Source organism: Lissotriton vulgaris, chromosome 11 (assembly GCF_964263255.1).
Source record: "Lissotriton vulgaris chromosome 11, aLisVul1.2, whole genome shotgun sequence".
Taxonomy (NCBI): Eukaryota; Metazoa; Chordata; class Amphibia; order Caudata; family Salamandridae; genus Lissotriton; species Lissotriton vulgaris.
In genome coordinates this window covers 350,227,333-350,239,767 of record NC_141699.1, presented here as the reverse complement: position 1 = coordinate 350,239,767, position 12,435 = coordinate 350,227,333, and the positions used below count along the sequence as shown (strand labels likewise).

Below are 12,435 nucleotides of genomic sequence, written 5' to 3'. Positions count from 1 at the left end.
TTTCTGTAGATGACGCCAAGGAACCACTTCACATCGATGCTTTTAAGTTGCTGATATCGAAATTGATTTTGTATTCTTTTGTATACTTTGAGGTTTATCCTGGGCAGATTGTAATTGCATCCAACTTTGACTTTATATAAAACTTTCAAACTTTATCAGTTGTAAGTGGTTCTTCAGAGTGGCGTCAGTTAATGGGGTTTGTCTAACTTATGTGGGGGTTGTCTTTTACTCAATGACAGATACTAGCGGTCCAAAATAGATGAATGAGATAAGTTATTAAATTGATCATAAATTGATATCAAAATCTCATTCCCCGCAGTGGCGCAGTCTGGCTAATTTAGTGATGACCACAAAAGCTGTTAATTATTAGTTCAATATACATTAACCCCTTGGCTGCTTGGGCTATTGCTCTGCTGTGGCGGGGGCGTGCACAGCGCCCCCGTGCTCATGACGAGCTCAGCTCGTCATGAGCAACGGTGCTCCGGTGCTCATGCCGAGCTGAGCTCGTCACGACCATGCCCGTTTAATGGAACGCTCAGCACAGCAGGGGAATTAGCCCAGCGTGCGAGCGTTCCACGGGCCTTGACGAGCTCAGCTCGTCATGAGCACCGGAGCACCGTGGCTCATGACGAGCTCAGCTTGCCATGAGCATGGGAGGGGTTAAAATGACTATTACCTGCCGCCCAAGCCATACTTATAGCTTTGGGGGCCTGAAATAGTCCGAACTGTCACTTGTAGCAATATGGTGGTTAGTAATTGTGTTGTTACTATCATGGGTAGAGCTAATAGGGGCAATGGGTGGTGCAAGCTGTAATGGCCTCCTGACAAAAGCCCTGGCACTTATTATTTTTTTTTAATAAATTAAGCTCTGCTTAGAAACTATTTAATGGCATTAGGAAAAGCACACACCTCTACTACTAATCCTACAGCTAGATAGGAATACACATGATACCAGATTATGGATTCGTTTAAAAGTTGGACCGGGGTTTTGGATGTCTTTATTGCACAGGAGACCACAGATCTTCTTGGCCTCCTGCCAAACTTTTGGCTACCTGTTCGAGGGCAGTTGTCGCATGAATCCAATATAATTGAGACAGGGACAACCATTTTGGAGAATGACACAAGACAGATCATCGCTGAACGGCAAGGGATCAGGGGTTGTAATCTATGGCTCTTGATGCATAAACTGTTTAGGAGAAAAAATAAAATGAGGTACAGTAAACAAACTGTTGAACATCCCAAACTTCTTTGCTCTACTTTCACTGGAGCGTCATATGGTAAGGAATATTGCCAATGCATGGGCATGTCCTTTCATAAAGTGGTAACGATTCTCATAGAGCTAGGTTTCTCCCTTGAAGAGGGATAACTCGTGAAGGATCCCTTAGACGACTAGGCAATGGAGCCAGGGTGGGTTAGGGACCACAGGTGGAAGGCGGTCTGCCTCTCTTCCAGCCGATCATCTTAGTGATGGTATTACAAAAGTTGGTGAACTACTCCTGGCCTTGTAACTCATAGGTCAATGAGCTGAGGGGTGGGACGTTCATGGCAGTCATGAAGAGATGTGGGCTAGCATGAGTAAAGTAGAGAGGGGTGGAAGGGAATTCATGGAGCAGAGAACATTTGAGAATGCAATTGTGGATTTGTAGTTTCCACGATGAGGGATACATTTCCTACCTGTCTGGTGTGCATTCAGCCCTGTTCAGAATAGATTTATTTTTGTCATTTTCAGGGCAGATGAGGACTTTGTGTGAATGGTGGAATTCCTGGTAGGAGAGATATCGGACCAGTAGCCCTGGTAAGAGAGATATCAGACCCGTGCCCCAAGGTATTAATGGTAGCGGAGTCAGAAATCACAAGGGGGGGCGGGGGGGTTCAAGGTTGAAGTTTAGTGCCAGCTCTCGAAAGACCCAGAAGAAGTACAACACAGAGAAGAAAAGATGAACGAATACCTTAAGTTCCATCAAGGTTCAGTTAGTTACAAGCTGAAGCTAGAAGTTTAAAACAGTGGTCAAGCCAAGCATGCTTGCACTTGTTACACGGGTCTGGGGGAGAGGCCATCTGTAGAGACTGTAAAAGTCATAAAAGTGTGGCAGGCAGTGCTGAAGATCATGGGAACAAGGAATAGAGAGATAAAAGAGACCTTATGGACAAGGCGGTGTGAGAGTCCCAATGAAACCGGCTAGTTTCCATAGATGGGACTTAATGAGCATCAAAAGACATGATAATGTCCTAGATCACCACACACTAAAATCTAATGTCTCATTGCAAACTCTGCTTGAATTTGCCCAGAGAGAATTTTTTTAAGTACTTACAACTGATGCATACCCTATAAAAAGGCATCACTGAAAGTGGCGCACAGAACACAGACAACAAACACATCGAACAACCTAGAATAGTTCAGAGAATAGTGGAAAAGGAAAGTAGCCCACCAGATGGGGAAGAACAGACCGAGCGTAGTTTAATTTCCATACAGCAACACAACTTTATCAATACAGTGGGTGTGTGTTTGTCTTCCATTTAAAGAGATAGAGGGAACGTTATCCATATGATATGAAACAGCATCAAGACACGAAGATGTTCGTATGATCTGGAGAAAGTATTCTCTGTAACGCTGGGATGGAACGACTGTGAAATCAAAGTTAGCAATTCTGTGAGTTTTCAGTTTCATGAAACTGGGTAGATACGGGAATCCTGGTTGGTAGTGTGCCTACAGATTGCTCAGAGGGCTACATTGGGGCTTTGTGGGGAGGGAGGGGCAAAACCACAGAGCAATAAGGACCAGCTTAGAGGAATGGACCAGGTGATAAATGTGGGAAAAGTAGTGTACTGTGGTAGGTGTTGCCTACAAAACTTCCAAAAAGATTATGGAGGATGGACAGAATACAATGGAATGAAGGCAGAGGACTATTAAACCTGAAAATAACCAGCCAGAATGGGCAGAGGTCTAACTAACATCTCAGGATACCGCTAACTTTAAGGTAAGCCTAGGGATCATGTTCATTGCAACCTTAGCAGATGTTTGGCATTGATTGATGTCATGCTGTAACCTTTAAAAAGAAGATCAAAAAGATTTATATGCAAAAGAAATGACAGGAGAGGGAAGATAGTTTGTTTGAATGCAGCCGCACGCTATCTTTGGAATACAATTTGAATTTTGCAGAGGCTGGAACACGGTCTGTATTGTAGGCCCCAAATTCAAGTTATGGTCGTCAATTCGTTATTTTCACATCTAAGAAGGAATTTCAATAATACAATCTTTCTTGTAGGGCTCCAAAGAACTTATAATTGTTTTTTTTCCCCAATGAACAGCATTAACCACCTTGGCGAAATGAAGAGTACATCTTGTGACCTAGAGGTATCAAGAATATTTCCAGACGTCATCAGTCCTGGTCAACTACTGCCCCGTCATACAGGCTGTCTGTTTGCACTAACGGTAGGTGAAGTGATTCAATATGTGTTTGAAGTCGCAGAACCACTCAAAGAAGTGTGAATTTCCTAGACTTCGCTTGAATGAAAAGTTATTTTCTTTGACCACCTCCTGCAGTCAGATGCCTTGCCCAACATGAACAGAACACCAGGTTACAAGGAGCTGTGTATACCGATATAACTTGAGCTGCAGCATTAGCTGCTGTATACTTTGTCTTTCTCTGCAGCTGGAGGCCTGCTCAAAGACACACCAAGCGAACTCAGGGAGTGGTGAGAGAAGGTGAAATAAGATAAGCAGATCCTGAGCAGCGCATTGCTAGCCATGTGCAGGACCAGGAATATTTCCGCAGCAATGAAGGATCCATTCTTTGCCCCTATTTTAATTTAGATTGAGCCTGGGCAGCGCATGCGCTGCTCTGCGAGCCATGCTGTATTGGGAGTATAAATGTGAAGCCCCGCCCACTCTCCACCCATATTTGTCATTAGCTTGTGTCATTGTCTTTCGTAAATGCTGGCTTCTGATTCCTTAATAGTCTTGTTAGTCCCTCCTTAGCACCGCCTTATCTTAATTTGTAACCTCCCATGAGGACTGGCCCGTTTACTTCAGTTGTTACACGGTACTCTTATTAATTTGTAAGCACTATTTTTTAATGGTTTCTCCTCCTGCAGGCGCTACATGCTTTCCTGCAACATTCAGTGCGCCATGCGCGCTTTCATGGGATAATTTTACCAAAAAAAAGCATTTGTTTGTCAACTTGAGAAACAAATGCTTTTTTGGTAAAAGAGCCCCATTCTGCGCTTTGACTTTTAATAGCGGCCATAGGCCTTTCTTTAGAAACACTTGTCCAAAGAAAGGGGAGTGGCCTCTAGTGAAAATGCAGCAAGGGGGGCTAGTAAACAACAAGCATTTGCAATGCAATAGGGCTCGCATTTTAGAAACTTTAACCTATTGAAATTGTAAATGACAATGCCTTTTATTGATGAAGATTTTTTAAACACGAATAAAAGGCATTCTCATTTACAATTCCAATAGCTCAAAATCTCGCAATTGCGAGACCTATTGCATTGCAAATGCTCGTTTAAAATGTAGCCAGCCTTGCAAAACTCCGTAGATTTAACACAATTGCAACGTTTCAAGGTTAATTACCACCATCCCAGATTTCTCTGGCTTTAGACATTGTTTCCTTCATTTATGTTTTACCCAATGTTCCCATCTTACCTGAAGAAAGATCCACCAGAGTAAACAGTTTGTTTCCGGGTTTATTTGCATCTGACTGTTATTGAATTAATTACCAATTGATACACATCCATGAAGTCATAAAAAGCTCATTTCAATTAAACTGAAAGATTTGAACGTTCCAGAAAAACACCCGAAAACTACGAAATCTTTTGTGTTGAACGGATTCAGTACTGTTACAGTAGAGAAAATCCAAAGTAATCAATAATAATAAAAATTGTTCAAACCATGGATGGATATTAAACGTAGTGAAACCAACATTTGTTGAAACCAGGTGGAAAGTGTACTAGAAGAGTTAATGTCTACTGAAAGCGTCGGCTTCGGCTACAGCAGTTCGGCACTCCTTTCTTTCAGTCATACAATCTCCAATCTGCTAGTTCTGTGATCCTAGGCACGTGTTCTAATGTTGTACTTTCCTTGGAGGAACAAATACTAGAATTTGCACTGAATGTCGGATTGCACACCAGTGTGCACTGTCTATGTATGTGTCAAGTCAATTAAAGCTGTTTCCCAGTTGCGATTCTTTCTGCTGCAACTTCCGAATCAGTTCCAATAAATTCATCTGTAAAGTCAACTCCTACAAACCAAGACGAAAAGAAAAGACGTATATGAATATTACATTTCCTCAAATCACACTTTCTTTTATCAATAGGCATGTTGATCAGTAACACACTTCTGTATGAATCCTTTTTAACCGAAAAATGTAAGTAATTTCGACATGGTTTTGATGATAACAATGTAGTCTGTAACTGCTTGACACTCAAACCATTTAAGATTACATTTCCATCACTGGATGCAGTTATTCATATTCGAGTTGCGCAACTAAGGCTTTACTGTTTAAGACAGGGGACTTATAAGGGGGTGAATAAAGGGGAGAAAGAGTTGGAGCTCGTAAATGTTAAGTGAAGGCAGTGAGAGCATCACTATGTTGAGAATAATTTTCACTGGTCTGGACTGTAGTCATTTCTTGGTAGCTGTTGCCTCACTGGGTGTAAAACTGGGTGAAATCTGAATTAGGCCCTGTTAATTTCGGCAATTTTGCGTTACTGTTTTTAAGTGAAATCACAAAACATACACAATTAAGCCAGTTTTATAATTATCAATATTTTGGCCCAAAAAAATCCAATCGATGTATCCAAATATTTTCCTTTCATGTTAATCGAAGAACCACTGCATTCAGGTGTTGTACCTGCTTCCTACAAACTCAGCAACTGCGGCCTTTAACCACATCGCTGCTGCGGCTATTCCGCCGCAGCGCTAAAGGGCGGGGCGGCGGCCACATGCTGGTGACAGAACCGCTCCGTCACCAGCTGCGGTTGGGCTGTGCTCGTGACGGAGCGGTTCCGTCATGGCCCCGCCCGCCTAATAGAACGCGCCGCGCAGGCGCGGCGGCCGGGCCATGACGGAACCGCTCCGTCATCAGCACAGCGCACCCGCAGCTGATGAAGGAGCGGTTCCGTCATCAGCATCGAAGTAGTTAAGAATCATAGTTAATACAACAATTAGTCATCAAAGCTAATCCTGGGATCGTCTTGATAAATTTTTAGGGAATTATTTTGTTTTGTCTGTTGTCATTCTGCAACAAAAATTCTTCCAGTCGACGAAGCACACTGATAATCTTAAAAAGTTTTGGAAGAGACCTAAAACTGACACTATATAGTTATCAGTTGACTCGGAACAGCCAAGCATAAGTGAACTCCTACCGTCTTCAAAATTATGGTAAACATACTGTAAGAACTTGGGTTACTGGTTGAGGGGGTGAAACCCTACCCAAGCTGCAACCAAAATCCTTGTCAGGGTGAGGCACAAGCAAATCCCAAATTAACCTGTGTTCAAGCCTCTGGTAGCTTGGCGCAGAGTAGTCTGGCTTATAGATGCAATGTGTAAAGTATTTATGCAGCACTTCAAACACTAATAACGTGAAAACACAACACAAGAAAACTCCCACACCCTTTAAAAAAATACAGTAACTTTTAAAAAATAAACTGTAGGAAACTGCCTCTCTATATAGTGTACTGAAGTGAAGTACACTGTGCAGAGTCCATTGGGTCCCCAATTGGTTTACAAAGGCAAAAGTAGATACCGCCAACACTCTTTTGTGGTAATCTGGGCAAGCAGTTAGGCTTTCCCTTTAAAGTCCACAGGCTTCCAGCCTTCCATGTCCTGCCTCCAGAACTGCAGGAAGAATGCAGCTCTGTGTGTGGTGGCAGGATGCAGCACAGCCTATTCACGGTTAAGTAGGACTGAGCCCAGCTCCGCCCTCCCATCCTGCCATAGATGGCCCATCAAGGCACACCCAAGCTCTCTACTATGTACAGCAGTCTAAGAAGAATACACAAAGCCTAAATCAGCTACATCCAGTCATGTGACCAAGAGAGATGCTGCAGGAACTAAATGGCTAAAGCAGGAAAATGCCAACTTTCTAAAAGCAACACAAAGAAACATCAATAGTGCTATAAATGCTAGAATCACAGTATTCTCAGCAGAAAGCCAATAAATGTTTAGAAACATATATATACGCAATTTTCAATTTGTATTCAATTGTTAATTTTGGCTTCTAACATAAAGTCATGAGGTCTACGCGTTTCGTGTTTGAGTGGTAGAAAAAATAGTTGAAGAACAAACAAGTTGTTGATCATGGTTTTTTTGCATTTTTTGCATTTTTAGCTGTTGACTTCGTTGGCATTTCCATTTAACTCTGATGTATGCGAGGTAGGTGTTGAAACTTTGAGTTTTGGGGATAGGCAGCGTAGAGGCAGTTACCATAAAATTCTAAAAGCTACCTTTTGTGCTTCCATTACAGATATTGGTCCTGATGAGAACTCGCAAATATTACGAGTTCGAAACGCGTAGACCTCATGACTTTATGTTAGAAGCCAAAATCACAAAATTAACAATTGAATACAAATTGAAAATTGCGTATATATATGTTTCTAAACATTTATTGGCTTTCTGCTGAGAATACTGTGATTCTAGCATTTATAGCACTATTGATGTTTCTTTGTGTTGTTTGTATTGGTACGATTGATGAATAAATGTGGATGAATGTACAATAGAATGTAAATTTCTGTAAATAGGAGAATTGTTTTTGATACATTGAATGTTATATTGTATGTTGTGTACACCAGGTTTTAATATTTGCACAAAAATCTGTTAAATCATACACTCGAATAAGAGTCAAAAAAATTCAAAAATAAGAAAGAAAGAAATTAATCAGATTAAAACTATCAAACATATTGTCTTATCCGTATGTTTTGACTAAATAGTTGTCTTTTTCATAGATAGCGGCATCTGCACTTATTTTGTTTATTACAAGCTTGTGGCAAGCTATGCCGTTGGGAGCCCAGACCCAGTGGTTGTGTTTCTAAAAGTGGCATTTTCAAACTTGCAATTTAAGAGAGAGGAATTTTCATTGCAATTCCAAAGACACCAAACATGGACTGGTTACCTACTCCCATTCAGAAACTATCACTTATTAAATGTAATGTCTCATCCTATACCATTCCCAATATATCCTCTACCTCCACTCTATGACTCATCCCAAACCTCATTATACTATTATGATCTCCCTAAAATATTTTCTTGACTGCTCCGTCCTCTAACTCTCCTTGACTCATCCCAAACCTAATTCTACAACTATGACCTACCATGTAACCCTTTCTAGACTCTTTCCTCCTTGGCTCACTCTAAATCTAATTTTACTACTATGATCTCCAAAATAACACTTCCTAGATTCTTCCCCTCTGTATCTCTCTCCTCCGACTCATCCCAGACCTTATTTTACTACTATGATTTCCCTAGTAACCCTTTCTAGCCTCTTCCCTCCTCTATCCCTGGTTCGATTCATCCCAAACCTCATCTGACAAATATGACATCCCAAAAAACACTATCTAGACTCTTCCCTTCTCTATCCCTCCTTTATCCTGTTTAATCAAACTAACATACTTCCATGTCCACCACTCAATTTAACAACCTATATTTCCCTATACTAATCCACCACTAATCCTTTGTGTTCCAAAGTAGTGTGCTACACACCAAAAAGCGTTTCATCACCTTGTCAGCAGTAGTAAGCACTATATAAATACAACTACAATGCAATAAGGTAACTCCTATGTTATCCTTTGGGAGAGTTAGGCCTTGCAGTAGTGAAAAACAAGAGTTTTTCACTATCAGGACATGTAAAACTGAAAAGTACATGTCCAACTTTTTAAATACACTGCACATTGCGGCCGGGCTGTCCAGGGCCAACCCTAGGGGCGAATTACATGTATTAAAAAGTAAGGTTTGGGCATGGCAAAAGGTTTATTTTGCTAGGTACAAATGGCAGTTTATAACTGCACACACAGGCTGCAATGACATATTCTAAGGTCTACCTAAGTGGGAAGAACAACCAGTGATGCAGGCCCACCAGTATCATTTAATTTACAGACCCTGGGCTCAGGTCATGCCACTTTACAAGGGACTTACAAGAAAAGAAAATATGTCAATTGGGTACATACTAATTCTACTATGTTTTAACGAGAGAGCACAAGAGCATTAGCACTGGTTGGCAGAAGTAATGTTTGCTGACTGTCCTTATGCCAGCAAACATGAAGTCAGCAAAACAGGAGTATTGAAGGCAATAACATTTAGGGGGAGGGGGGCACACCAAGGATGCTAGGTCCAACACAAACACAACAAAAACTCAATAACAAATTACGTGAGACTGAAGTCCCTTAAACAGGGAAGTTCAGGAGTGTGTTCCCAGAAGAATCGAGTCTTATATTCCAAAGGTGCTTCGCTCACAATATTCCGGTCTTTACCAAAGACATTATTTCTTACTAGAGCACAGAAATTACCATGGATTAAATGCTGGGCATCAGGATAAACTGCTTACATTTAGTTTAAGTTATTGTCAAATACCCTAAAATGTTCGTCCTGTTTGTAGGATGTAAACAAATATCCAGTAAACATAAAGGAGACAACTGTGAAACCTACTCCCAATTTCAAGTGCAACAGCATTCTTGCTTTTTAGTTTCACAACTAACTCTTCAGCACACAGTCCAGAAATTGACAATCCGGCACACTCAATAAAGGATGGCCAATGTTGCCAGTATTTGCTTTTGTCGTAAAGAAAAGAAAGGTGCATGTAATAGGGATAGTGGCTGTCGGCTCTTTTTAAAATATGTTTTTGTAGCCTGAATGTTCAGTGAAAATTCAACTGCTGCAGAGAGCCTAAGACTGACTTGATTTGTCAGGGCCTAAAGTTGACTCATTTTACAGGCCGCATCACACAAATGTCCACTATGTTGCAGACGTGACGTGAGCAATAATTCATAGATGTGGTGTCACATGAGCTCTCTGCCACTTCTCTATATTTGCAGGATTTTTTGTAGCCTTTACCAGCAGGGCTCTAGTGTAACACACAATTGTGTCAGTGAATTTTAAAGTGTGCAGAGAACCCCAAGGGCATGTTTGACCGAGAAGGGACTAAAAGGCCAGATGGTCCACTATGGCAACTTGATTAAAGATACAAGTTTTCTTGATTCCTGCCAATGAACTCTGCTACAAAAAGGCGGAAAACATTCTTACAAAGATTTCTAACTTTTTACCTCAAACGTTTTACAGAAAAAAAGGACTTAGAAAGGCTTTTTAGGAGGACAGTCTCCAGAGCCAGCCATGCCAAATTGATAAGGAATTCTCAAGCTGGTACCCAGAGTACAGAGGCGAGCAGAGAAGCCAAGGTGCTTCCAGCAGTCTTCCCCGGGAGACTATGAATAATACATCTGATGCTATATTAGACCCTGTTGAATGCACTTTAATTCCACTTACTGCTCTCTTTGAAGGTCATAAATTCCATTCCAAAAAACAACCAGGAAGGCAATAGAAGGGCCTTTGCCCGTCAAGAAATTACAACGGATGGTGGACAGACATGGTTCAGAGTCCGCATTCATAAAAGTATTAACACGTCATTCCAGTATCCTAATAAAGTGGAGAATAGCAATAGTAATAAAAAAAGCCTAGAATATCTAGCATACATAAGAAAAAAAGGTTCTCTTACATCGGGCAACTGTTCGGATAGGCCATTGCTCTAGCGACCAATAAAGCAAATACAGAACTCTGACACATAGCAAACGATCATGGGCACGAGGAATGAAGTAAATGGTGTATTCACTGATATTTCTGGTTACAGATTTGTGGCCAAAACCACCAAATGTTTGCAATTGGCAGAGAGACTGGAAAGGGATTTCATCAAAGCTCCTGCTGCCATGAGACAGAAGGAATGCATAGGTTGTGTAGTGGTGGCTTGTGGGGAAGTGAACAATGTTTAAGAGATACTTCGTTGAGTGAGACAAAATAGCTGCTTTTCAGTCCTGCCCGACTACACAAAATAAAAAGCCACATCTGTGCAATATCATCATCTCAAGGCTGCATTTCAATGCAAAGCTCTGAAATGGCAAGAAGATCCTGAACTCTCAGATGCTTTAAATTGATAATAAAGATTTCTGAACTTCATTCGTGGTGAATAGTGTGCATGGAAACAACTGTAAACGAACCACCAATTGGAGAAAATATCTGGACACAGTTGAGGGGCCAAAATATCCAGGAAAATGTTTTTATCACAATGAAAAGGTCATTTGCTTTTCATATAGCTCTCAAGACCACAGTGTTGACGTTTCTGAAGTCCTCCTTACAAGTGGTGGTTCTATTCCCTGGAATTCTCACTCCTCTGCATTACAGGTACCCGGGGGATGTGGGGGGAGGGGTCACTGTAATTCCAGGTGCGCGAAAATAATGGGGAATAGACGATTTTGTGGAATAACCTGTGGAAATCAGTGTTTAAGTGCCATATTCCATATATTTTTCCCCTGGTGGTTCACTCACATTTCAGCAACCAAAATCTCCATGTGAAACACCACAATTTAGAATTGTGATCGGCTCTGCAACTCCTTTTAGCGGGGCTATCAGAATTAATGGGCCACTCGTAATGATAACCTAAGGGCTGTAAATCATAGATACTGTTCTGACCTCAGAAAATTAGAAGACCAAATAGCTCAATGCAAGATTCAAACTCCTGGCCTGCAGGAGCAAGGTACTAATCCACCATGACTGCATAACAAAAGCACACAAGGAGGGAAAGGCACAGCACCTACTGCCTATTAATATAAAAAAAGGGAAGGCTAGTAGAAGCAGCTACTAGAGAGAAAACACAAATGCACAGTGCTAAGAAAGTAACAGCGGCCCGAAAAAGTGGGAGAAGGTCTGGGGAGGATGGAACACCTACCGAGGAGGCATATGTAAACCCCCGCAGAATGAGGACTCTGATTCAGATGCAAGTATGTGAACAAAATATGCTATACGACCCCCTGAAATATGTCAATGCGGGTTGGGGAGGGTTAAGAGGGGGGGGAGAATAGGTGTGATGGTTCATGTAAAGTGTATCAGAAAATGTGTGATTCATGTAGAAATGTTTTTACAAGCGATGAACAGTATGTTGTCGTTGAAATGCTCTACAATCTGTCTCAATAAAAATTGTTTAACAAAAAAAAAGAAAGTAACAGCGGAGCTAGCCGTACCTTTGGAATGGACATATTAGCAGGACATTTTCCCTGCAAAGGCGTCACTGAGTACAATCAGGAAAGAAGATCTGACTGGAGGTCAGCACTAGTTATGAAATGTACCGATTTTTGGTTTTCTGACAGGTCATGATGCCTACAGTAGACCCTAGAAGGGTGACTCTGGCATTAGTCACCCTCACCAAATTGTGACGCAGTTGCAGAACCTACTAAGTG

General features: G+C 41.4%; 1 protein-coding gene across 1 annotated transcript in view; it reads right to left on the bottom strand.

The window, feature by feature from the left end:
- Positions 1 to 4,666: 4,666 nt before the first annotated feature.
- LOC147679754 (protein DGCR6-like) overlaps positions 4,667 to 12,435 on the bottom strand; it is a 142,899-nt gene continuing 135,130 nt past the window's right edge. Inside the window, exon 5 of the mRNA XM_086943317.1 lies at positions 4,667 to 5,240. Within this exon, the coding sequence (XP_086799443.1) occupies positions 5,157 to 5,240 (84 nt within the window). The 3' untranslated portion in view covers positions 4,667 to 5,156. The remainder of the gene's footprint in view (positions 5,241 to 12,435) is intronic.